At 36.0% G+C, this 23,405-nt stretch overlaps 1 protein-coding gene across 2 annotated transcripts in view; it reads left to right on the top strand.

The window, feature by feature from the left end:
- Window positions 1–23,405, top strand: part of cpne7 (copine VII) — a 41,820-nt gene that overhangs the window by 13,461 nt on the left and 4,954 nt on the right. For both annotated transcript variants that reach the window (XM_028015788.1, XM_028015787.1), the window contains 11 exons: window positions 1,545–1,619; window positions 6,451–6,534; window positions 7,255–7,344; window positions 8,414–8,512; window positions 8,728–8,814; window positions 9,182–9,241; window positions 10,720–10,853; window positions 17,687–17,741; window positions 20,278–20,329; window positions 21,225–21,358; window positions 22,380–22,616. In XM_028015788.1, the coding sequence (XP_027871589.1) occupies window positions 1,545–1,619; window positions 6,451–6,534; window positions 7,255–7,344; window positions 8,414–8,512; window positions 8,728–8,814; window positions 9,182–9,241; window positions 10,720–10,853; window positions 17,687–17,741; window positions 20,278–20,329; window positions 21,225–21,358; window positions 22,380–22,616 (1,107 nt within the window). The remainder of the gene's footprint in view (window positions 1–1,544; window positions 1,620–6,450; window positions 6,535–7,254; window positions 7,345–8,413; window positions 8,513–8,727; window positions 8,815–9,181; window positions 9,242–10,719; window positions 10,854–17,686; window positions 17,742–20,277; window positions 20,330–21,224; window positions 21,359–22,379; window positions 22,617–23,405) is intronic.

Genomic DNA, 23,405 nt, shown 5'->3' with positions numbered 1-23,405 from the left:
TGAAAATCAAGGCAATTGTGCTTGTCTAATTTGTGAGATTGTTGCCTTGTTTAAGGATTTCAACGTAAAGAGACACTACCAGACTAAACATGCTAACACATACAACAAGCTAACAGGAAGTGACCGTGCTGAAAAAGTGAAGCAACGCCAAGCTGGACTGGCATCACAACAGCGATTTCTTTGGGCCTGTGAGTCAAAAGAAAATACTACCAAAGCAAGCTACGAAGTTAATAGCTAAACATGGCAAACCTTTTACTGAAGATACATTTATCAAAGACTGTTATAAAAATGGTGGAGAACATTTTGCCCTGAGAAGAAGCAAGAATTTGAGAAAAATGTTTGCCTGGCAGTAACAGTGTGGCACTGAGAGTTGAGGACATGAAACTGAGTGTTTTGAACGGCAACATCTGTCACTATCAGCAGTGAAGAGCCAAAAGAACATTTATGCACCTGGATTTATGGCACTTATTTTTATTAAACTCTTGAGTAAGATTTGGTTATGAACCTGTAGATATAGTAAATGACGAGCAAAATTCACTTGTTTTAAGATTTAATAATAACAGACAACTTTGCATTACTTATAACTCCTGTTTAAACTGTTCTTGAGGCAAAGATATTTTTAAACTCATGTAAATTTAAGGTATTTCATACAGTTTGTTCAATGTTATCTGACTCTCCAGATATAAATGAAAGGCAGAATTTGGGTTTTTAGAGTTATTCTCATTTGCCTGAGTGGCTTATATTTGTTTTTTTTGTCATTTGAAAAATAAAGATGATTGTGACAATGAAAATTGTGTATTTGCATGAAACTTTTGTAGTTAAAAAATGTCCAGGGCGTGCCGTGGTGGCGTAGGGCGACCCGTATTTGGAGGCCTTGAGTCCTCGACGCGGCCGTCGCAGGTTCGATTCCCGGACCCGATGACATTTGCCGCATGTCTTCCCCCCTCTCCTTCCCTGTTTCCTGTCAGCCTGCTGTCACATAAGGGACACTAGAGCCCACAAAAGACCCCTTGGAGGGGTTAAAAAAAAAAAATCAAAAAATGTCCGAACAAACTATTGGCCCCCGGGCATCTTCACTTGATCAAATCTGGCCCTCTTTGCAAAAAGTTTGGACACCCCTCCCTTAGACTATTGCAGATGTCTTTCCAATGTTGCACTGCTGTAGGTTGTTTGAGTGCATTGACCAGCAGCACTTAGCTGCTATTTTCTTTCTTAACTGTTATTAAAGAAGCATCACATAAATATTTTTTCCCTTATAGGTGTAATTTCTGCTTTTTTTAAAAAAAATATTGTGGCTGAGATGCTTTTTTTTATGACAAATTAGCGTTTATGCTCTTTCAATTCATATATCTGAATGAAAAAGTGGTTGCTGAATTTCTCCTTTGTCTTTAAAATGTTGGCATTCATCTTTACCGTCCATTAAATGCTGAAAACGTAAATATTTTATCTGAAAAAAACAACAACAAAAAACAAAAACAAAACAAACAGCACAATATTAAATGAGTTGTTAATGAATAAATATTTAACTATTATTTTTCATTCAGGTACATGCTGAAGAAATTTCTGGCAACAATGGTTATGTGGAGCTCTCCTTCTGTGCTAAGAAGCTGGATGATAAGGTGAGAAGAACCACACTTGTTTAACAAAATATAGGTGAAAGCACCACAAATCACAAGAGCTCAGATAATATTGCGCTAATATTATACTATTATGATATTGGCCACGTCTCCATTACCAGATCACAGTCAGTAATATAATAGAGTGATTATGGCAGTATCAATGTCAATACAACAATCTATATATCAAATTGCAACCCATCGCATTTTGTCAGAAGGGAAATGTGTTTTGCTGCTGCCATTTTAAGGTGGGATGTTACTGACCTCAGCTGCTCCGGCCCACACATGTTCAAACTCTGCCCTGGGCACATTTCAATCAAAAAGGCAGCGGGAGCTCACATCTACTTACAATTCTGATGATTTCAAGTCACACTGAGTTCTCCGGAAAAGGCCCTGGGAGAACAGCTTTATGGAGTGACCTTGATTCCTAAAGGTGCAGACAGCGAGACGGCAGGTGCATTTTGCTTTGGAGTTGCGGCAAGAAATTTGCAGCAGCTCTGACAGGGAAATTTATTCGAACTCTTACATGAGGGCAGCAGTGATGAAAAAAGCATACTTGATATGAAACCCGGCATTTCTTTTCAGGAAAAATGTTATTTTAAATTCTGAAGAGGTCACCTATTACTATTACCTTAACTAAACTAATACTTCTGAAATTTCAAAATATACCTCTAAGACACTGAGGTTCACCTTCACAGTTATTTAGTCTGACTTGTTCATGCAGTTTCTTGCTGTTTACTACTTGTACTATGCTGTTTTGTGTTGAGTCAGAATAAAGAGCAGGTACACTTTGGAGCAATCATCACCATTTATCTGTGCAAAGCAGTCAGCAACAAACCTTAATGTCAGCAGTGTTTGCTTGTTCTGCTATCGCTATTCAAGCAATCTGAGGATTTTTGTTAGATAAGAGACTTAGAGAAACAAGGGAGGAAGTAAGAATCAAAATGGAAGATGTGACTCACCATCTCTAGAAATGATCCACTTTTTCCAGTTATCTTTTTTTTTTGTTTAGACAAAAACTACTGTCACTAAAGATGACCTTATGAATTACAATGAATCGTGATGTTGCAAATTTTACCGCTTAACTGTGAACAGGTGCATGCTTATTCTTGCCACTTACTCCACTAATAATACAGCAGTAGCAGTGCGTGAAGGGGTAAACAGCAGATGAAACCAGAGGTGATCATTACACTGATGCTGAAACATTAGAGAAGGCGAGGGCAGCTAAACGTGATGTAAATTTCCAAATTATTTTTAGATTCCACATTGTTTTTTATTTGATACTTAGCCTATTCCATTTAAAAGGACTGCTATTTTACTTTTATGAATGAACATTAATACTGTCTGGCTTGAGATCATGTTTAAAGTTTTGGCCTCCTCTCTGACTGAGTTTGACATTCTTGTAGAAAGTTAAAAAGGAAATTCATATTTTCTAAAATAAATAGCTCAAAAAGTGAGTTTTCCATTAATTTTAAATATATTGTTCCTTTTCTGGGTAATGTTTGTCCTGTTGCCTGAGATGGTAACTTGAGCTTTACATTCAGACTTGAGTTACACTGAAGTTGCTAAAATAAAGACTGTGTTTAGATTTTTAATAACCAGGCATGACCCCAAGCAAGTTTGTAAACCATAACCAACAGCTCTGGCAGCTGCTGCACTGTTTTGCATATTTTACTGTGAAAGAAGGCTATTAAAGCTCCACAATAATCTGTTCATGTTAGCGGTGGCTCCATAATAATGACCGCACAGATGTCTCTTCAGCTGAATGCTGTATTAAATGACTTTGTGTTCTTTATTCAAACATTTGACATTCTCTGTCATTTCTTACTGCACTATTCCTTACTTAAATTGCATTTAATAGCATACTAAAATGTGTACTGTGCTAAATGAACAAAGATTAGCAGATAAAAATCTTCAAAAATATAACAGGTTGTTAATCTCGATTACTTGTCTTTCTTTGACAAGAAATGTATTAATTTATTTACTCACATTAGATAAATGTTTTTCTTAATGTAATTAAAAAATATATTTAAAGCAGCAAATGACAGCTGTTTGTATGTTTAATTAAATGTTTGATTAATGATTAAAACTGCTAAAGTTGTAAAGTTGGAATTAAGGAGAAGAAGTAAAGGATTTGCTCTCCTGACCCACACCAACATAAGCGGCATATTTAAAATAGGTTCCTGAATTTCATGAGAAATAATTTCTTTCAGCCAATGGAAACTTGAGACTGGAATTTGACCTGAAGCAAAAAATACTTAACTTCGACTTATGAAGATTTCTGCTAGTGGCAAATCTTTTCTACATACCTTGGGGCAAATTCACAAAGTTAATTGTTCAAGTTAGATGTATGCAAAAATCTAACTTAACCCATAATTTATGGATCTTAATTGATCCTCTGCATATAAATGAAATTCAGTCGTTCCGCTGCTTGTTAAGGTTTAAATTAGGGAGCCTGACCAGACAATGCCACCGTCCACTAATGCAGTCCACTCATATTGCTGAACTATTGCAATATTCTATTGCTGCCTTTTAAAATAAGGAATGTAAAACCTTATTACTGTCACTTTCAACAAAATGTTCCACATACATTGGTAAATAAGCACAGCCTTATGCTGCTGGTAATGCTGGAGTTTTTCTTGTCAGACTGGTACCTGCAGCTCCCTGGACAGTGTTTTTCTCAGGTGACCATTTCTATGCTTGTAGGTGAAGAAAGTACAACTGCAATTTGACACAAAGTAGGTGGAGATTACCTGTATCTGCTGGATTAATTGGCATATTTGCATCTGAGTATATTTAGTACAATCTGCATAATAAATCAGGTTCATAAATAAATCATGCAGTCCCTGCAAAACATTCAAACAATTGGATCGATTATACTGCTTTGTGGTTTGTCTATAATTTGGAGCATATTTGTAACATGTATAGTAAATTCATTGTAAAAAGTTGATCAAATGGCCAACATCATTCTGTAAATCAGAATATATGAGTCTTGAAAAATTGATTCTGAATAAAAAATGTGTAGAAACCTTGTTTCCAAGTGAACAGCAAGCAGAGATATTAAAAACATATATCTTTTAAAGGCAGTCTTTTTTTGTCTGCTGATAAAAATTTAAAACCTTTATAAACTCCTACCATATATTTAGAGTAAATGTGTGTTCAAATGCAAAAAAATTCCCAACATCTAAATCCATTGAAAATTGAAATCTCGAATCCTGATTCTATAAAAATATGAGGTTTTGATATGGAGAGTGTATGAATCTTAAATGAGTGTACTTAAAGGCCAGAGGAACCTGAGACACATCTTCACACTCAGACCGGTTTGAACATTTTGGTTTATGACTTAATGTTGTATCTGACCCCTGACCTAAACTTAATCCTAAATCTAATCACACTGGTAAGCCTGTCCTAATAATGAAGGTAAATAATGATCTCCAGCTCAAACCACAAATGTCTCATTTTGTGATGCATCATTTTACTAACTAATGGTGACACTTTAGACATTTCTCCACAAACACCTGCAATAGTCAAATCATTAAAACTGTTAACTTTCACCTTTTTTCCAGTTGTATTACTTCACTTTCAGGCAGGTCAGAAGGATATGGGCTGTTGAACAGAGAGTTTAATTATGGATTATGGTAGCTGCTAATGATTAGCATTAATGTCATGTTAGCCAGAGATTAAATGACGTGCATTTCCCATCGGTCCATGGAGCCGTAGCCCACTGGCTACTGGTTGCGATGGCAACGCAGAAGTGATACTACAGCTCAGCATTTTTATTTTTCACATTTATTTTCCCTCCTACCCCTCAGGAGACCTATCTGGCTAATGTGGCGGGAAATGCGTCCTTAACTGTCTCCTGGCGTGAACACACAGCCACACAAACATACACAGTAGAAGACGTACACAACTATAATTATTTGTTTTCCTCCCTGAAGAATCAATTGACCTAAATAATCTGCATAGCTGCGGCTCTCAGACGCCTTGCAGACGAGATACTAAGAGGCCACCACAAATACTGCTAAAGCATGCCAAATGTGTATATTTGAGCAGGTTTATTAAGGTTTATTTACCTATGATGTAAGCCACAGCTGAGCTAATTTGATTAGCTGGAACATGATGAAAGGTAAAGAAAATTCTAAACAAGTGAATCTTGAATATTAAGCCGTTAAGTAGATTACAGGGCTGCTCAGATTTAGTTAGAAAAAGAGCAGAAGCTAAATATAAAATCAAACTAACAAAATTTAACCTCAGTTAAAAATAAGAAGTCAGATCTCAACATTGTTGTGCGCAATAAATTTTATATGTGTGTCTTCGCCTTCAGTCAGTTCATCTGTAAATTTCTCTTTCATTTCATGCAAACTTTCCGACAACCTCTGAATAAGTATTCAGAGCAGGAAATTGATCTGTCAACTACCTTTTCTGTGTCTTGCAATTTTAAGAAAGATTATCCACATCCTCACCAAAATTTAAGTTCATCATTTTGCTGTTGCTTCACTCCTCCACCTAGTTTTATGATTTATGTTGCAGGTTTTGCATCAAGGTGTCTAAAATCAGAAGGACTGAATGTTTTAGCAGGGGAGGAGAAATAATCAATAAGCTTCAATGCTGCAGTCTGTCAAACTATCTCATTAACTGTGTGAAATATGCTGTAGATCAGAGTTTGGACGTGACCATTTGTTCTTATGCCAAACAGAACTTGAAATCCAATTTAAAAGGCAAAAGCTAGGAAACAAATTACTGAAGGTGTTTTAGAAATTGATTTCTGAGAAATTTCACATCAAATCTAACATAAACCACTGGACTACCAGTTTTCTTGTGTCTTCTGTCACAGGATCTCTTCAGCAAGTCAGACCCATTTCTGGAAATATTTCGAATGAACGATGATGGAACAGAACAGCTTGTCCACAGAACTGAGGTAGTCAGTGCATTTTGGATTAATCTTGCGTTTTGGATTAATCTCACTTTGGAGTTTACCCTGCAGCTATGATAAGAAATGTCCTTTGTTTAATTAAGAATTACAAGGAGTAGCAAGTAAAATGTTTTGCTGTGAAATGGTACAATCCTTTAAAAAGCTGGTGTGTCGTTTCTTGTTCCTTGTATCTTACATATAAAGCAGATCATTTATTGATCACTATATGCCAGGTAAACTGTTATTCACTACAAGGTGCTTTGAGTTGAATCATATCATATCTGCTGACTTCAAATATGTTTTGATCCACTATGCAAAAGATGATTCAAAGTACCTTTGATGATACAGTATATATAATCTGTCAGACGCATTACAGTCTGATAGATTACGTTAATCAATGATAATTAATGATCAAACTATCATTACAGTTTGATATGCAATAGATAAGAATGTAAGTTCAAAAAAGGTTTGTTTACATTAACCAAATGGAAGTGGACAGGGATTAAATGTCAAAAAAAAAATGCTAGAAATTACAGCAGGTATCTTTTTTGTTGATGTAACAATAACTACTATTAAGATCAGAAACACAATGCTAATTTTCACATTTTATGTTTGTTGAATAGAATTTCCAGTGGTACCAAAGTGGTTGGGCTACATCATAGAGGGAAATGTGTAAAGCTGTTTTATCATTACGGTTCTGATGTGCTGTTGTCATCATTCTAACAGGTGATAAAAAACAACCTGAATCCAGTGTGGGAGCCCTTTAAAGTGTCACTCATATCTCTGTGCAGCTGCGACGAAGAGCGGAAACTCAAGGTAATCCTCAATGAGGGAACTCTAAATGTCCACGACTGTAAAGCTGAAAGTCTGTTTTCGATTTATATTTGATGGACTCATACTTTTACACTGCCTGGCCAAATAAACAATAACAACAAAAAGAAAAAGCTTAATAAGACACAATGTATTTGGTACGTTTTTGCAATATCACAAATTCATTTTAATAAAAAAATAAACTGTTTGAAACCATGGACAATCTGCGTATTAATCCCCTCTGAAGAGCTCATTTATTGGGAACATGTGACTGAACCTGCAAGCAAAACAGCCCCACATTAAAGCACTGCCCACACAGCTTGGAGCAGTAAACACCCAGCATAATGGCTGCATCACTCAGCCCGCTGCTCTTGTTGGGACTCATAAAGCGCATGACGTTTTTACAGTTTTTTGTGCCATTTCTGACATGATCACCCTAGATTCTTTTACAACCATTTTTAAAAAATCTAAAGATCACAATTTTGTACTATTGTTTATGGCTTAGTCATGCACTGGACAGCTTGTAACCTATTTTTCATAGTTGTTGTCTTCTTTTGTTTTGTTTTTTTTTGTTTAATTAAAGTCAGATTTTCACTGGCCAGTACTGATTTCTAGTTTTCCTTCAGGCCTCCATCTACTGATTCAAATTTTGTCTGACTCAGATGTTCTTTAAAAAAAAAACACACGTGAACTCAAAAAGCTTTCATCTTTAAAATTAGAAATTTTTTTTTGCCTGAATCCAATGTGAGACTCAGAAACATTATGCCCAATTAAGTCATCAAAACATATGTCCCAGCATATGTATATAAAAGAAAATGCTGTTATTTAGGAATATACAGTCAAATAAGGACATTGTATGTTTTTAATCCACCGCTAAGTAAAATCAATTTAAACATTTTAAATTAAAATGTTTTCCACATCGCTATATGTGCTAGATGTGTGCTGTTTAATGAATGCAAAGGTATTCACTGCCTCAGTTCTGGCTTTCTTTCTTTGGTCAGGCAATGCGCTGTGTAATTATTGTATTTTTCAGAGCCAAGCTGAGGGAGTAAGCAGTGTTTTTTGTGTATCATAGTGCCTAGTGTGGGATTATGACTCCAGAGGAAAGCATGATTTCATCGGCGAGTTCTATGCCACATTCAGAGAAATGCAGAAAATTTCCAGTGGAAATAAGGTCAGTGAATTTAGAGGCAGAACGGAGCAGAGGGATGTAGAGGAGAGGAGAGTCGGCTGTGTAACATTTCCAACATGCCTCTCACTTCACGCTGCTGAAATCTATCTGACATGAACCAAATGTTACAGTGCTTTTATGTCATTAGAGTGCATTACTCTGTTGATTGTTTTTATTTTTTTTAATATATTTTTTGTCTTTCACTTGGTTTGTTGAAGGTTTCGTGGGATTGTCTGAATCCTAAGTACAAACAGAAGAAGAGAAACTATAAAAATTCAGGAGTTGTCATTCTCAGTGACTTGAAGGTAGGAATCAGCTGCAGAAACATATTATATCTATCAAAACAGTTCAGAAGAAGTGAAGATGTATCAGTCACTGTCTCAGCCTGTTGCCATCTAACTGTAATCTGCACCATAAAACATGTTTTACTAACATAAAAGTAATTTAAAAGCAGATTTCTTTATACATTTGGATTCATTGTTTATACAAGCAGCGTTATCTGTTTTTCGACATTACAGTCAATCCAATTCTAAGTTTAATTCTACTTTATTGAAGCGCACATCCTGTTAGCGTAGGTGATCATTCTGTTGCAGATCATAAACCTATAATGAAATCTGTCCTGAGGATTGACATGATGGAAATGTTCATTTGTTGTTTTTTTTTTGCTTTCAGCTTCACAGAGTCTACTCCTTCTTGGATTACATCATGGGAGGATGCCAGATTCATTTTACGGTGAGCTGTGCGATCTGTATTTACAAGATGCAATTTTCACATGGCTACAGAGTGGCATAATTCTGCAAAGTTATCTAGATTTAACAATATTTACACATTTTCTGCATTAGGAAAACACAGCATGTTTTGTACTAACTCCTGACAGCACTTTCTTTATCTATGTGTAGTGCTACTTTCATTGTTAGCAGCCTCAGGCGATACAGAAACTTTTTCAATTTTGTGACCTTTGCCCTCTGTAAAGCTTCTTCTCCTTCTCTTGTTGCTGGATGTGGTGAAAGCAGCTATTTGCATATAGAATGCAAATATATCTGCATTAAATAATAATAATAACAATGTATGTTGGCATATCTTGCTACTTACAAGTTCAGTATTATTTGTACAGTGTGCATTTTTACAGTGTTTACTCCTACATGGCTTCTTCAGCCTATGTAGGAGTAAAATATTGAAGTATTTACCTTTGATCATAATTTGTTACAATAAATTCAAGATTATTCTGGTTTTCCTTACTGCTAAAATATTTTTTTGTAAACAACATAAAGGTCTGCCATGTGTACCAATAATAGGTTCTGTCAAACAACACCCATATTAGTGTTTGCAAATCAATCAGTGTAGCTATCTAAAGCATAATCTTTATCAAGGATTAATTTGTGACCTTTCCACTGAGCAATATACCTTCAAAAAAGCACAAGTAGACTGTACATTTCTCAGTTTATTCATAATTAATTACAATTCAACTAAAGATAAATCAATAATTACAAACAATTTTCTAGTGTTAAAGAGAGCAAAACAAATGTAGATACAAAAAGATCAACACTAACAAGCAACAATGGGTGGTTTTATGAGTGGGGGTGAATGTTCATTAATTTAATTACTGGATTCTATGAATTACCAGAATCTAATGAGATTATCTTGAAAAACGTAGATGGAACGAAGGTGTGGAACCAACATTAATATGTCTGCTTACTCACCAGAACTCCCAGAACCAAAAAAGATGCCTCATTTCGGTCCAACTCAGCTGTTCGACCTTAGTTCTCTGTATTTTCTGGCTTAAAAAGTTAACAGCTGGTTCTGGTAATGCCTGTGTTTTCAGGTCATGAGGTTCCAATGAACCAATCAGAGCAGTACTTAGAGGAACATAAGCCATACACAACATCAAAAAGTCAAATAAAATAATTCATTCTATATTTTTATCCAAAAATACACTCTGACACCAACAATCTATCGGTGGATTTAACATGACCACCTCATGAGCTTTTTTGACTTTTCATATTTGCAAAATCAGTTTATTCATTTTCATATTTTGACATTAACATGAATTAAAACTGAAATTGGTAGAATAACTTAGAATGCTTCCCATATTTATGAACTTGTGTGAATATGATGTCTTGACTAGACCTGTGGTTTTATGTGGGCATTTTAGAGGAACACTTATTCTGTCACATTTGTGACACACCTACTTTGTCATTTCTTTCTGTCAGGTTGCTATTGACTTCACGGCATCCAATGGAGACCCCAGGAACAGCTGCTCACTGCACTACATTAACCCGTACCAACCCAATGAGTACTTAAAGGCCCTGATAGCCGTGGGCGAGATCTGTCAAGACTATGACAGGTTTGTCAATCTTCAACTTCTTGGAAAAGGCTCTGAGGAACAAGGTTTTGGATTGAAAGCTATCTTAATGGGACTCACAGTAAAATGTGCAGCTCCATGTAAACCTCAGTAAAATGGACAGTAATGGAAATTGTCAGCTTTCCCACTCACTAGTTTGTGATTCAGCTTCCCCAGCTAAGTGTTACTCAGCAGCTTATTTAATTAATTTTTGAATGTGCTGATTTACTTTCAATAGTTCTCAGAAACATTTGAGTTGACATCCTCAGCAGCTCAAATATGTCACAGAGTTAAACTTCCTGTTAGGTAATGGATAAAAAAAAAGCTGCATTGTGGAAGACTATAGAAAATAATCTTTGGCCTTCATTGCATTAGATATGCATAATATTATTTTTACAAAGATTTTTGCCTGCAATTGAAGTCAACAAAAACTTTGACCTGGTTTTTGAGATTATGTTCTTTGTGGTGCTTTATCCTTTTTATCTTCTTCTAAAATTTTCATTAATTTATCAACGTTCCATCTGTCCAGAGAAAAAAAGACCTTTCTTGCTTAGCAGCTCCCAGAGCGTAATTTCTGCATATTTCTCCATTGTTGCATTTTATTTTCACAAAACAAGATAAAGTAAAGGTTAAGATATTTTTCTGAAGGTGGACGCTAAAATACTGGAACAAATGAATATAAATGAGATTACAGGTTTTCTGTTTGTCTGCAACAAGAAAATCAACAGGTTGATTCGCAGCTGAGGTCATTTTCCTTTTACAGTATGGCCAAATAATGTTCTGATATGACTTCTATTTGTTATCTTCTTATTTGTTACAGACCGACTAAATACATCTTTTTACATGATGTGTTATGGTGCAAGCCGCGAGTCAGATGCAGATTAAGAACCTGTTGGTGTTTCTGTGTTTGTCAGACTGACAGATTGTTTGAATAAATTTTGACTAGAGGTGGAAAGGGAAATTAGTGAAAAAACATATCTGGTGTAATTTATCTGAAACAGGCATGTTTAAGTATATGAATTGTATAACAGTTTTGTTAAACATACCAATTAAAAAACCTTGGATAAAAATTAATAATCAAGGAATTTGATGTGGTAGAAGCAAACAAACTTGTTGAACTTTACAACAAGTAAACAACTTCCAGGGGCTGTGTTTGATGGTAAAGTATATATATATTTTTTTATATCTGTCCATTATTCTTTTTGTTTTAGAAAGATTTAGAGGTTGTATGAGCTGACAGCCTAACTGTGTGCATGCCTCCTCTCACAGTTGTAGCTTTCAGCAGCAGTTGCAGTGACTGGTTCTCCTTCTTAGTCTGCATAGGCTCATTACATCGTACTCCAGATAAGATAGGGGTTGACACCAGCATAGCAGGCACTTCAGACAGAAGTGGGAGGCAGGGGAACATCAGCAGGGTGTCAAAATTGATGTAAAATCTGTAGAGGTGCAGCATGAAGCCAGATCTGTCTGCATTTGTATGTTCAAAATAAGGTGGGACAGCTGATTGGTTAATATTTGCTTTTCATTAAACAATGTTTGAAAAAGACTACTTACAGACCTGCAGGTAGTTAATTAACAACAATTATACCTAGAATGATGTGATTTGGAGAGCGATCCGATCCATCTGTCAGAACTAAGCCAGATGAGGCTTAATTCTCTGACTGCTGATTTATGCAGCTCCTCCTATTGAGTATCAGGGGAGCACTGTCTTGCTAATTATAGCATCCGAGAGATAGAAAACCTGCCTGGTAATGTTCAGCCGATCCTGCTAGCGTTATCCGTCAGATGTTCATACGAACTCATCATACATGGAAACATGCCTGTGGGCTAATAGGGACTGCAAGTGTAGGAGGCCCTTCCCTTTAAAGTTGGAATTGTTACTGTGGTGTAAAGAGTAGGCGTGGAAACCTTTTAGCCTTTAGTGAACATAGGTGATGTGGGATTTTCGAGTCCTTGCAGAGGAGTGCATGATGGAGCTGGAGTGACTAGTTTTTTGTCTGTGTGGGTAGAGACTCGGTTACCTCTCTGAGAGGGTTGTTACACTTGCTGCATCTCCATGTGGTTCCTCTCTGGTGCCGACAAAATGAGATGAGAAGGATCACTACGCACTTGACAGTAAAACTTAGAATGAACATGACTTGGGAATAGCCTTTATTGTTGTCTTGTGCTGAGGATGTAGCATGCCCCTACAAACTCCAGAATATCCCTCGTGCCCATATAACAGAGCACTAAAAGGAAGTAATGAAAGCTTTTTGCATCCATCCATCCATTCATCCATTCATCCATCTATGACTTGTTGACTAACACTGCTGCCATATCCCTCATGTCTAAACTGTTTACTTGCATCAATAACTGAGTAAAAATCCGAGCTCACTCATATCCCCAGAATATAAATGTCTTTCTTTTCTCTGAGCTCATTTTGTTTTGGCCAAGTGATTCTGTCAGTGCACTTATTTCAATAGTGCAAATAGTAGGACAAATCTAGAAACTGGGTGAATGACAACGATTTGAATTCATGAAATTTTGTGTCCACAATAACTTTTTTCTCCTTTTCTATCCATCCATCTGACCAATTATTTCTGTTAAGGTTGCAGGAATATGAGTTGACCTTTTCAAGCAAAACACACATTTTTTATTAACTTAGAAAACAAATTTGTTATAAGCTTGTACTTTACATCTACTGACTTTGCTAATGTGGTATTTGCTTAGCAATCATTCACATTTGTTGTTTTCTTTTTTTTTTTTAGAAAAGATGCAACTCAGTTTGGGTCCTTTTAGTTTTATGAAATCCTGATATTACAAACTCTATTTCTCAAGTAATTTAGTAATTTTGTCCATTTAAGTCAAATACTCAAGTTAATGGGTCCTCTTGATTTGATTTATCAGCAACATCAAACGTACAGTATGGGTCAGAGAAATCCTATGCATGAAAAATTTCTCTTCCACTTCCCATTATTTAATAAAAAAGGCTACAGTTCCACTTGAAGACAGTTGATCCAAAACCAAAAACATTTCTTTTCCTCATTCAGTCTGTTTGAAATGTCAATAACAGTGAGAGTAAAGCCTCTATTTAGTGGAATTGTTTTATTTGGATGAAAATGGATAAAATTTCAGTTAAAAAATGTAAATGGATAGACGTCTGTGGGTTTCTGGGAAACATTGTTACAGAAATGCATTTATATCTGGATACAATACACTGCATTAGCCAGAGCCAGTGGGAAGGTTGAATGAAAGAGAAGAACCTTTTTATTCATCTAGATGTTTCTTTCAGAGAAAAATAGTAACAAACACAAGGTCAAAGCACATTATAATCCAAGCAGTGATAGAAAAAATGAGATCCAATTATCCAGAAACCACAGAGATGTGCTCTTATTTTGCAGCCATTGTAAATAACGTACAATCAAAACTACCAGAAGACAAATTGCGGCAATAAAAATAAATCTGGTCCAGTTTTGTTGCTAATATAACACAAAATACTACCAGCAGAAAAAGTAGATACAATGGTTTAAAACTAAAAAAATGATCAGTTTGAAGTTAATTTACCTGACCGTTATCAGACTGCTCACTGCAAGTCATCTCTTTGCCAATGTTTATGCAAGCCAGCATCCATCACAGCTAATTAAATGCTTGTAATATCTGAAAAGTTGCCTCAAAGCAGTATTAGTCACTCCAATAACAATCACAATCCAGAAAAAAAACAACAACTAATCACCTGCTTACACGGTAAATTTTATTCAGGTACTTCAGCCGCTCTAACTGAGTTAAAGATATCTTCTCCAGTGTTGGTGCCCCAAACTATGATTCTTCAGAGTGTGTGATGGTATTTGTTATCTCTCTGAACTGGAGAATGTTGAGAGCTATTTTGTCAAAAGGGGCATGAAATGAAGTCAATGCCTAGATAAAAGAAGCAACCATTAGAAAAGCTGTCTGTAGGCAAACTGTCACAGATGCGATGGAAAACAAGATGCGACAGCTCTGTTTTTTATCTGAAAGTGTCAAATTTAGTTTTATTTCAGTAATTTGAAGGATTTTAACTTAGTTTTCTGGGTTTATTGTAAATCAAAACCATCCAACATCTATCTATTGCTGCTTATGTCTGTGCATGGGGTCTGGGAATTGATCCGGATGGTCATCAGGTGAGAGGTGGGGTATAACCATGGACAAGCTCCAAATCCAGTCCTTGAGAGCTACTATCCTACAACTTTTAGATGCATTCATGCTCCAACACACCTGAATCAAATGATGGCTTGTTACCAGGCACTGGAGAGCTGAATGACATGGTGATGAAGAGAATTCAGCGACTTGATGTGCTGGATGTGCTGACATTCTCAAAGTAAAATCTTTTAAATCATTTAAATAGAGTCTGGAGTTTCACACTAAGTTTCAGTTGCAAAGTACTTCTCTCTCATTTAATCATCTTTACCTCACTCATACACATCTTCTTTCCCTGACCATTAAGGCAGCGCCTTATTAAAAAATAAACTGTTTTTCTTTGTTATTGTTGCATTTTGCACTGATGATGTCATTTGCAGTAAACCCACCTTTTTCTCAATTTTCTCTGTCATTACAACACTTCCATAACTTTCTGTGACCTTTTGCATTTGGAGTGCTATCAAGTGTAACGGGTTTGTGAAGCTCCATCCAGCAGGCTGAATATATTATTAGCTTACAAAACATGAATAGCCAATAGATGCTATGTTAACATTGCATGCACTAATTTTGCAGTTTTCAACACTTTGTGTAGCCCTACAGAACAACTTCCTCACCCCTCCTTACAACCCCGTCTTCTCTCTGATTCAACTGTTTCTGAATTTCAGTTTATATGAGAAAATACAGCTCTGTTTTGTTAAGTTCAATCTGTCCATCTTACATTCTAATTTGACTGGATCACAGATAAATTCAGTTCTTTATCCTCTTTTGTTCCTGAATGAAGGATTTTTTTTGTCACACAAATATAAAGGACGACAAAAGCTTGTGATATGGATAGAGAGAAACCTGCACACTCGACCTTCACTGCATTTATATACTACCTGGATCTTCATCAGGTCAAACATCTGAACAGCAATAAGAAGAATTTCATTGAGATAATTTTATAGTCCTTCTTTGTTCCTAACAGTATCCATTTCACACATCATTAATTTTCTTTGCTAAGTTGACTTCACATTCGGAGGTTCTAAATTGACTAAGTCGCCTGTTTTCTGACAGACAAGGTTATTTAATTAACAAAGGCACTCTATAAAGAGAGTTTTAGTGTTTGAGCCTGAGAACATGGGATACGAAGAGAAAATTTTTACAGCATGATTGAAAAGAAACCCAGTACTGACTTATTGTATTCACTGGGTTTGAAGCTGTGTTAAAAACAAAGCAGGAAAATTCAATATTGGAGAAATGAAAGAAAAGGTCTTCAAAACACGATTTGCTTTTTCATTACGTTTTTAAAGTCTTTTATGCAAAGAAAACCAATAAAATCAAGATCTAGCACAGATGATATGCACTCTGGTGTAAGCTCAAGGGCATCTCATCAGTCAGTTTGGTCATTCAATGCATTCATGCTCCATAGATAACTCACATACTTTTTAGGGGGGAATATCAAAAGCAAAATAATATACAGATTTTAGATTTAAAAAAAATTGCTGCCATTCTGGCATAATTCTCCAAGAAGTGTTCTATGTTTGATTTATTTCATCAATCACATCTTGCATCTTTTTTTTTTACATGATGACTCTGAAGTAAAAGTCATAAAACAAGCAAAAAAACCCCCAAAACAAAACAACATGTTATTTGTTGCTGTGTCTTCAGAGTATGATTTTATATTTGTTTCATGGTGCCATTAATATGTATGGAGTCTTTGTGCTGAAAGGCTACTTTAGAAATTACATGTTATTTGCAAGTACAATTAAAATTGTAGGTCACATTTTTAATTTTTACTACATACTAAAAGGGTGTAGTACGGTAAAAGCATCATTTTAGGATGATGCTGTACTCTAATTTTATCCTGACTCATGAACACCTATCAAAACAATGGAATAGATGAGGAATCAAAATTGTAAAACAGGTGTACAGAACAAAGCCAGAAAATTATTTTAAAAATATATAAAACTATTTACTTTAATTGTTCAGAAAGGAAGTTTTTTTTGTGCTAAATTCTATAATTTAAATGGTGTCATAATAACAAGGATGAGTAATATTTGCATGGTGCTGTGTGTTATTAAACCGTCATGTGGGTGACATTTGAGAGAGTTTAAATACACGCTGTCAACAGATAGGAGAGAACTGTGTCAATAGTTGCTTGTTATTCTCCCTCTACATGCAGTATATGTGGAAGTGCTCTAGTGGTTCTTTTATTCTGGTACTTTATCAGAAAGCAGTAAACAGACAATGGACATATTTTAATCTTCAAATTTAAGCCACGCAATTCCATAGACTGGAAATATATTCACTATCTTGCAATGAGGGAGTCAACCCAGACAGACATTGAATTTGTATTGTTATTTATTCACAATTGTGTTCCCTGGCCTTTGACTGGGGGGCTCCCTCCAGCACAGCAGTCTCTCGCAGTTATATCAACTCATGCAAATGGTACAATGGAATATGAAGAGATGAAAGAGCGAGAGAAGCTCTTTGAACAGGTGCAAACGCTGGCTGCCGGGACCACGGGACCGATTCCAAACTGTTATTCTGGCTTTTATCGTGTTATGAAATGCAAACAAGCGTGGGGTGTGTCCTTGGAAATGTGAACAGATGGACACAATATTTTTTCACTCATTTTTGTCAAAACTGCAAAGTAATTGTAATTTGAGCTCTAATTAATTAAAGATTTTGCTTTTTGTGTTTAGTGACAAGCGCTTTTCAGCTTTGGGTTTTGGTGCCAGAATTCCTCCAAATTATGAGGTGAGTAAGTCTGGTCATAAATTTGTTTTTTTAACCATCTATTCTAGCCCTACCTTCCTCAACATGAATGGTGCATAATGTATGACTGTTTGGTACTCACTTTGAGGTTTGGTAATTTCCTTCATCCTGAGACTGAATGTTCACCAAGGTGATTTCCATGACCTACTTTGCGAAACACCTTGTCATTCTGTCAAACTTTAACATTTAAAACTAATTACTGAGTGTAGTTTTATTCATGAGACCCTTGTCTTAAAATATCAAGCCGTTCTGGGAAAATATCCTGTTCATCAAGAACTGAAGTCGTAGCTTGTTGATGCAAAATTTACATGAGAATTCACAAGTGTGAGAGCATATGTTTAAGAAAATTGCCCTTTAAGAACTGAAAGCTGTTTGCTACTCCAGTTAGCACCCCGGGGAGAAAGCTAAACTTTGAGGAATAACTGTGCATGTGTGCACACACACACACACACGCCTACACACCCATCCACCCCCCCACACACACGCACCCACGCCCACTTACTGATGAAACACTCAGATAACATATCAAACAAGACTGGCCTATGTTTAATGTAATATTGTAATCCAGTGTGTTGCACTAATAATTATCATTTCAATCGTGCAGAATTTGTAGGAGAGCAAATGCAAACTGAGTTTCTGAATTTACCATGACAGTCCTCGCCTTTTCGGCGTCAAATTTGTCAGACCGTGTGCTGTTGACACATTGAGGTTGCTGTTGCCGTTGAATGTTAATTAAGTCATTATACTAATCATGAACTGCTCTCTGAACTTAGAAGCTAGGAGCTCTTTTGCATTAGATGTGCAGGTTTGATGGATATGGGCTCAAGCTGCTCTGACGTTCGTAATTATGGTTCATGTGTGCCGCAGCCACATGTGCTGGAAGACAGTTCTGAGGGGAGACTCTGTTCCACAACATTAGGACCAGCAGATTATATTTCTTATGGATATATCAGTGGCAGGAGAGGAGTTGCATTCCTTTTTCAAACCTGTAAACCAGAGTTTATCGCTCATTGTTGGAGAAACCTTTCTAATGGTCATTACTGATTGAAGACTTAAAACATCACCCTCAGTAATACCAATGTTCTGACTGTGATGCAGCTACTTTTATGTATTTCCGTGCTCCTCTAAAAAGTGCATCAGTTAACAGTGTGTTATCAGAATCCTCTACTTTGAAAAAGTGACCTTTGCAGCCTTTGTGTAAAGTTACTGTCAAGTCAGGCTGTTTTTTCCTTCAGGGATCCTAGCAGACCTCAACCCAACACTTATGACTGCATGTTATTAAAAAATAACATATATATTGTCTGGTGCATTTCACTGCTTTATGTTTCACACTGATAACCAGTAGATAGTACTGAATGCACATTAGTGATTTTAACATTTTTATGACTGCTGTTAGATCCATCTGCTGATTGCAAACTGTTGTGTATGTACTTATGTAAATCATTTGGTGACTATGGCAACACAAACACGGCAGGTGCTTTATGTGCCCTGGTTGAAGTGGAAATACAAGCAGTTAAAACTGTGCTGTGATGTGACTGTACTTTTCTTTGAGTGTTTTTTTTGCTTTTTTTTGTGCATATGGTGTATTTAGGGGACCAGAGAAAAAACAGGCTACACAAAACAAGAAAGTACAGTATAATCTTTATTTGATTAATTATGAGGACAATATATCTATATAAGGCAAAGACAAGAGTGATTGCACTGCTAGTCGCTGTGTTTTTTGCTTTCATCTAAGAAGGTCAGATGCAAAATATGCAGTTAAGACAGATAAAAACTAAATCTGCTTCCTTCACATAAGCCAAGTTGTCATTCATGTTAAATTTCTTCACAGTTATTTCTTTTCTGAAGTCCTTTTTAAAAGCCTCTAAATAGGAGCCAGCTGGACAGGAATCAATTGTCAGTGGTCTGGCAGACTGTCAGGGCTTCCAGAAAAGACTGTTTCTAGTCAGTGGAAGCAACACCGTAGGAGGGTTGCCAGTTAAAACACTAAGTGATAAACAGAATCCAAATAAAGTTTGGATGACAAGAATAGACCAAATAATTGAAAAAAAAACTAAAATTCCTTCACTGCAATCAAATAAAATACATGAAACTCAAACCTGACAAAGTGGTAGGACAGTTTACACATCCTAAACATTTTAAGACAAACATGTTTCACATCCTTTGTGTTTCTCCTAACTAATACCAATTAAACACATGCCAAATCAATAATACTGAAATAAGAGAAGCACTTTTTCTTTCTCTGTTCAACTTGTAATGATCAAATATACTCTTTCAATGTGTTATCAATTAAATTAATATAAGTTCAAAGATATTTGAACAAAGGCCATTCAGTAAAAGACTGACCTTTACCTTTTCAAGAACAGACACAGACATTTCCCTTCAGGAAGCCTTTCCTACAAAAATGATGATGTTATTGCAATAAGAAAGCTTTTAAAGTAGGAAATACAGTACATTCAACTTACTTGCATAATTTTTCCTCAGTTTAGGATTGATCATTTCCTTTCTCTGTTTACAGGTATCCCATGATTTTGCGATTAATTTCAACCCAGAGGATGATGAATGTGAAGGTAAGGAGTTCTCCACATGCCGATCCCAGAGAACAGGATGCTTTTAAAGGTGCAAGCAAATATCCGTAAATAGTTGAGAGATGTCCTGTATGATTTATTAGATAAATGAGTAGTCCTCTTTCCAGATTTGTATAATTTAGTAAACATTTTATAATCAAAAGTCATTAGGCTCAGCAATATTCATGTTCATTGAACTTTTCCACGTTTTGTCACATTACAGTCCTAAAGCTTAGAGTATTGCATTGGGATTTTATGTGATATATTGATGTAAATTAGCGCATAATTGTGAAATGGGAGGCAAACAATAGATGGTTTTTACATATTTTTAAAAGCAGCAATCTGAGGAGTGTGTTATACAGTCATATTTCACTTTTATTCTGATAATACTGGATAAGACTCAGTGCAACAAATAGCCCTTAAAAACATTTAATTGGTATGGAGAATATACCTGTTTGTATTTTAATCTCAGTTGTTCTGTGACAGCCTCATTTTTCACAGAAGAGCTGCATCTTATCTGACTGAGTTTGATCTTTTTGTTTTTTATTCTAAACTAATTTATCAGGCTTTAAATGAATGAAGCTGGTAAATACATGCCCCAAAATATTTACAGTTGTAATCCATTGAAATGCGCTTCTGCAAAGCATTCACTCAGTGGTTAACCTTATCCCCAACCACTAGCTTTTATCCACTACTTATCTTAGTCGAACACATGAAATTCTAATGAATTACATTAAAAAGTCAATTATAACAACATGGCAAAATGAGACAAAATTCAAGGTAATTTAAATACTGTTAAAGGTCACTGACTTAATGTGAACTGAACAACATATGCTGTATAAATGTAAGTTAATATATTGCTGTTTCTTTTCTTTTGGTTTCTCCTCTGTTTGATTAGGGATCCAGGGAGTCGTCGAGGCATACCAGAACTGCCTTCCTAAGATCCAATTATATGGGCCAACTAATGTTGCTCCAATCATCAACAGGATAGCCAAGGTGGCAGCAGGCGATGGCAACATTAAAGATGCTTCAGTGAGTAGCTCAGTGATATACATGGATTTAGCAGGTTTTGTTTTTATTCCTCTCACCGAGATTCAAAAATCAGCAGCTTCTGGTTCTCAGTGTTATTGTAACACATCTAAATGGCAAAGAAATGAAAGAGTTTATCATGAATATGATATTATAATTCAGATTTTTCTGTATTAGATTAGTAGTTTATGAAGTGCACCTCATTGATGCTAATAGTTACTTGAGTATTTATTTTGAGATTCTTTAAATCTTCTGTCATTTTTATTCAAAACAGATGAGCTCATTTGGGATGCCAAAGAGCAAAGTCTTACTCTAGTTTTAATTAAAGTAGAGTACGCATGAAGTGATCATAGTGTTATTTGTAATGCTACGCAAAAATATTTGCACCTTGAAATTGATTCCACACAAACTTGATTCGCGATAAGTGCATCAGCAAAGTTTCTTTTTTAAGTAAGGCAGCAAATGGATCAAAAGTAAGTCCCAAAATACAAACCAAAAAGTGTAAATCCTGACAAAAAAGGTAGGATTAAGTATCACTTTATATAGGGAAATGTCATTAAAGGTTAATGTCCAAAGAAAAATACATAACTTCTTGGACTTTAATCTATATGATTACAGTTAAATTGATTCTCTGCTAAAGCAGCAGAGTCAGAAACAACTTTTTAAATATAACTTTGTTGTTGTGATGGGGAAAAATAAATCACAAATTTTCCATTATCCAGAGCTTACTCATCTGGGATATATTTTTGTGAAGCAGAGAGACAGAAAATGTCAGTTTGAACTATTCAGGAAAAGAGCTTATAACCATTTGTTTTAGTTAATCTACAATGCTTTTATGTACTGATTAATAGTAGAGTGATTTCTAGTTCAGGGCCACATTTGGCTGTGGTTGTGTCAATTCTACATAATCCCTCAAGAAAACTAGAAAGTCCTCCCTCACATGTCCTTGTTCAAGAACAAATGGTGGTCAGATCAATAGAGCTAATTTTGACATTAAATAATTTTCTTTTATAATTTCTTGCAGAGATACCACATCCTGCTCATCCTCACAGATGGCGTGGTCACAGACATGGCGGACACACGTGAAGCCATTGTCCGAGCATCCTACCAGCCTCTCTCCATCATCATTGTCGGAGTGGGCAATGCAGATTTCACAGATATGCAGATCCTGGATGGAGACGATGGCGTCCTGCGGTCACCGAAGGGCGAGCCTGTCCTCAGGGACATTGTGCAATTCGTCCCTTTCCGAGACTTCAAAACGGTCAGTGTGTCTCTCCATCTGTCGTTTGTTTTGTCTTTATTTGTTTACTTTCAAACTGTTAGACATCTGACTGTTGAGCCACAGAGGATTTTGCACATTTGAACTTTTTTTTTTTTTCCGTGTGATGTCATCAAAACTTAAAAAGAGTAACCAGGAAGACCAGCTTCACAACACAACAAACGTAATATGCTTTGTGGATTACAAGTTTTGAGCAAAGAAGTTTTGCCGCAGGAACTTGATGGTTCTGTGCAGTATCTTAGCTGTTCTTAGGACTCCAGTGGTCTTAACAGAGGTTGTTTTGAGAATCTGCTGCAGCCACTTCCTCCGTTTGGGGGCCACAGAGCACCAGTGGTTCCACTGAAGCCTTGGCTCTCCAAACCTTCTCCCTTTACACTTTTACCCCTCTCTATTGCTCAATTTTCTCCTGTTAATTCTTCTTAATTTTGCTATTCTTTGGGATCACTTTGCCTATCACTGCTGCTCTCTTTTCTGCAACTCCATTATCTGGTTGGTTAGCCATCACCTACTGGATCTAGAAGTCCTGCAAGGTCTTATGCATTATGTTTTCATTTAATTGTTTGAACAGATAAGTGTGGTGCCTTGAGACATCTGGGAACTGTACTCAAGTCCCTATCAGTCCCTTTCTTGTCTCTTAGTTGATTAAGAGACAAGGAAGCTGTGTGGTGTGCCTTTAATTAATTACAAAAAGATATTACTAAAACAACTGTGGGAAAAACAAGACTTTGCATCTTTATATATAATATATTAAAAACAGTCTTTAAGGAATAT

The sequence above is a fragment of the Xiphophorus couchianus genome, chromosome 4, assembly GCF_001444195.1.
Source record: "Xiphophorus couchianus chromosome 4, X_couchianus-1.0, whole genome shotgun sequence".
Classification (NCBI taxonomy): domain Eukaryota; kingdom Metazoa; phylum Chordata; class Actinopteri; order Cyprinodontiformes; family Poeciliidae; genus Xiphophorus; species Xiphophorus couchianus.
This window is presented reverse-complemented; position numbering and strand designations above follow the sequence as displayed.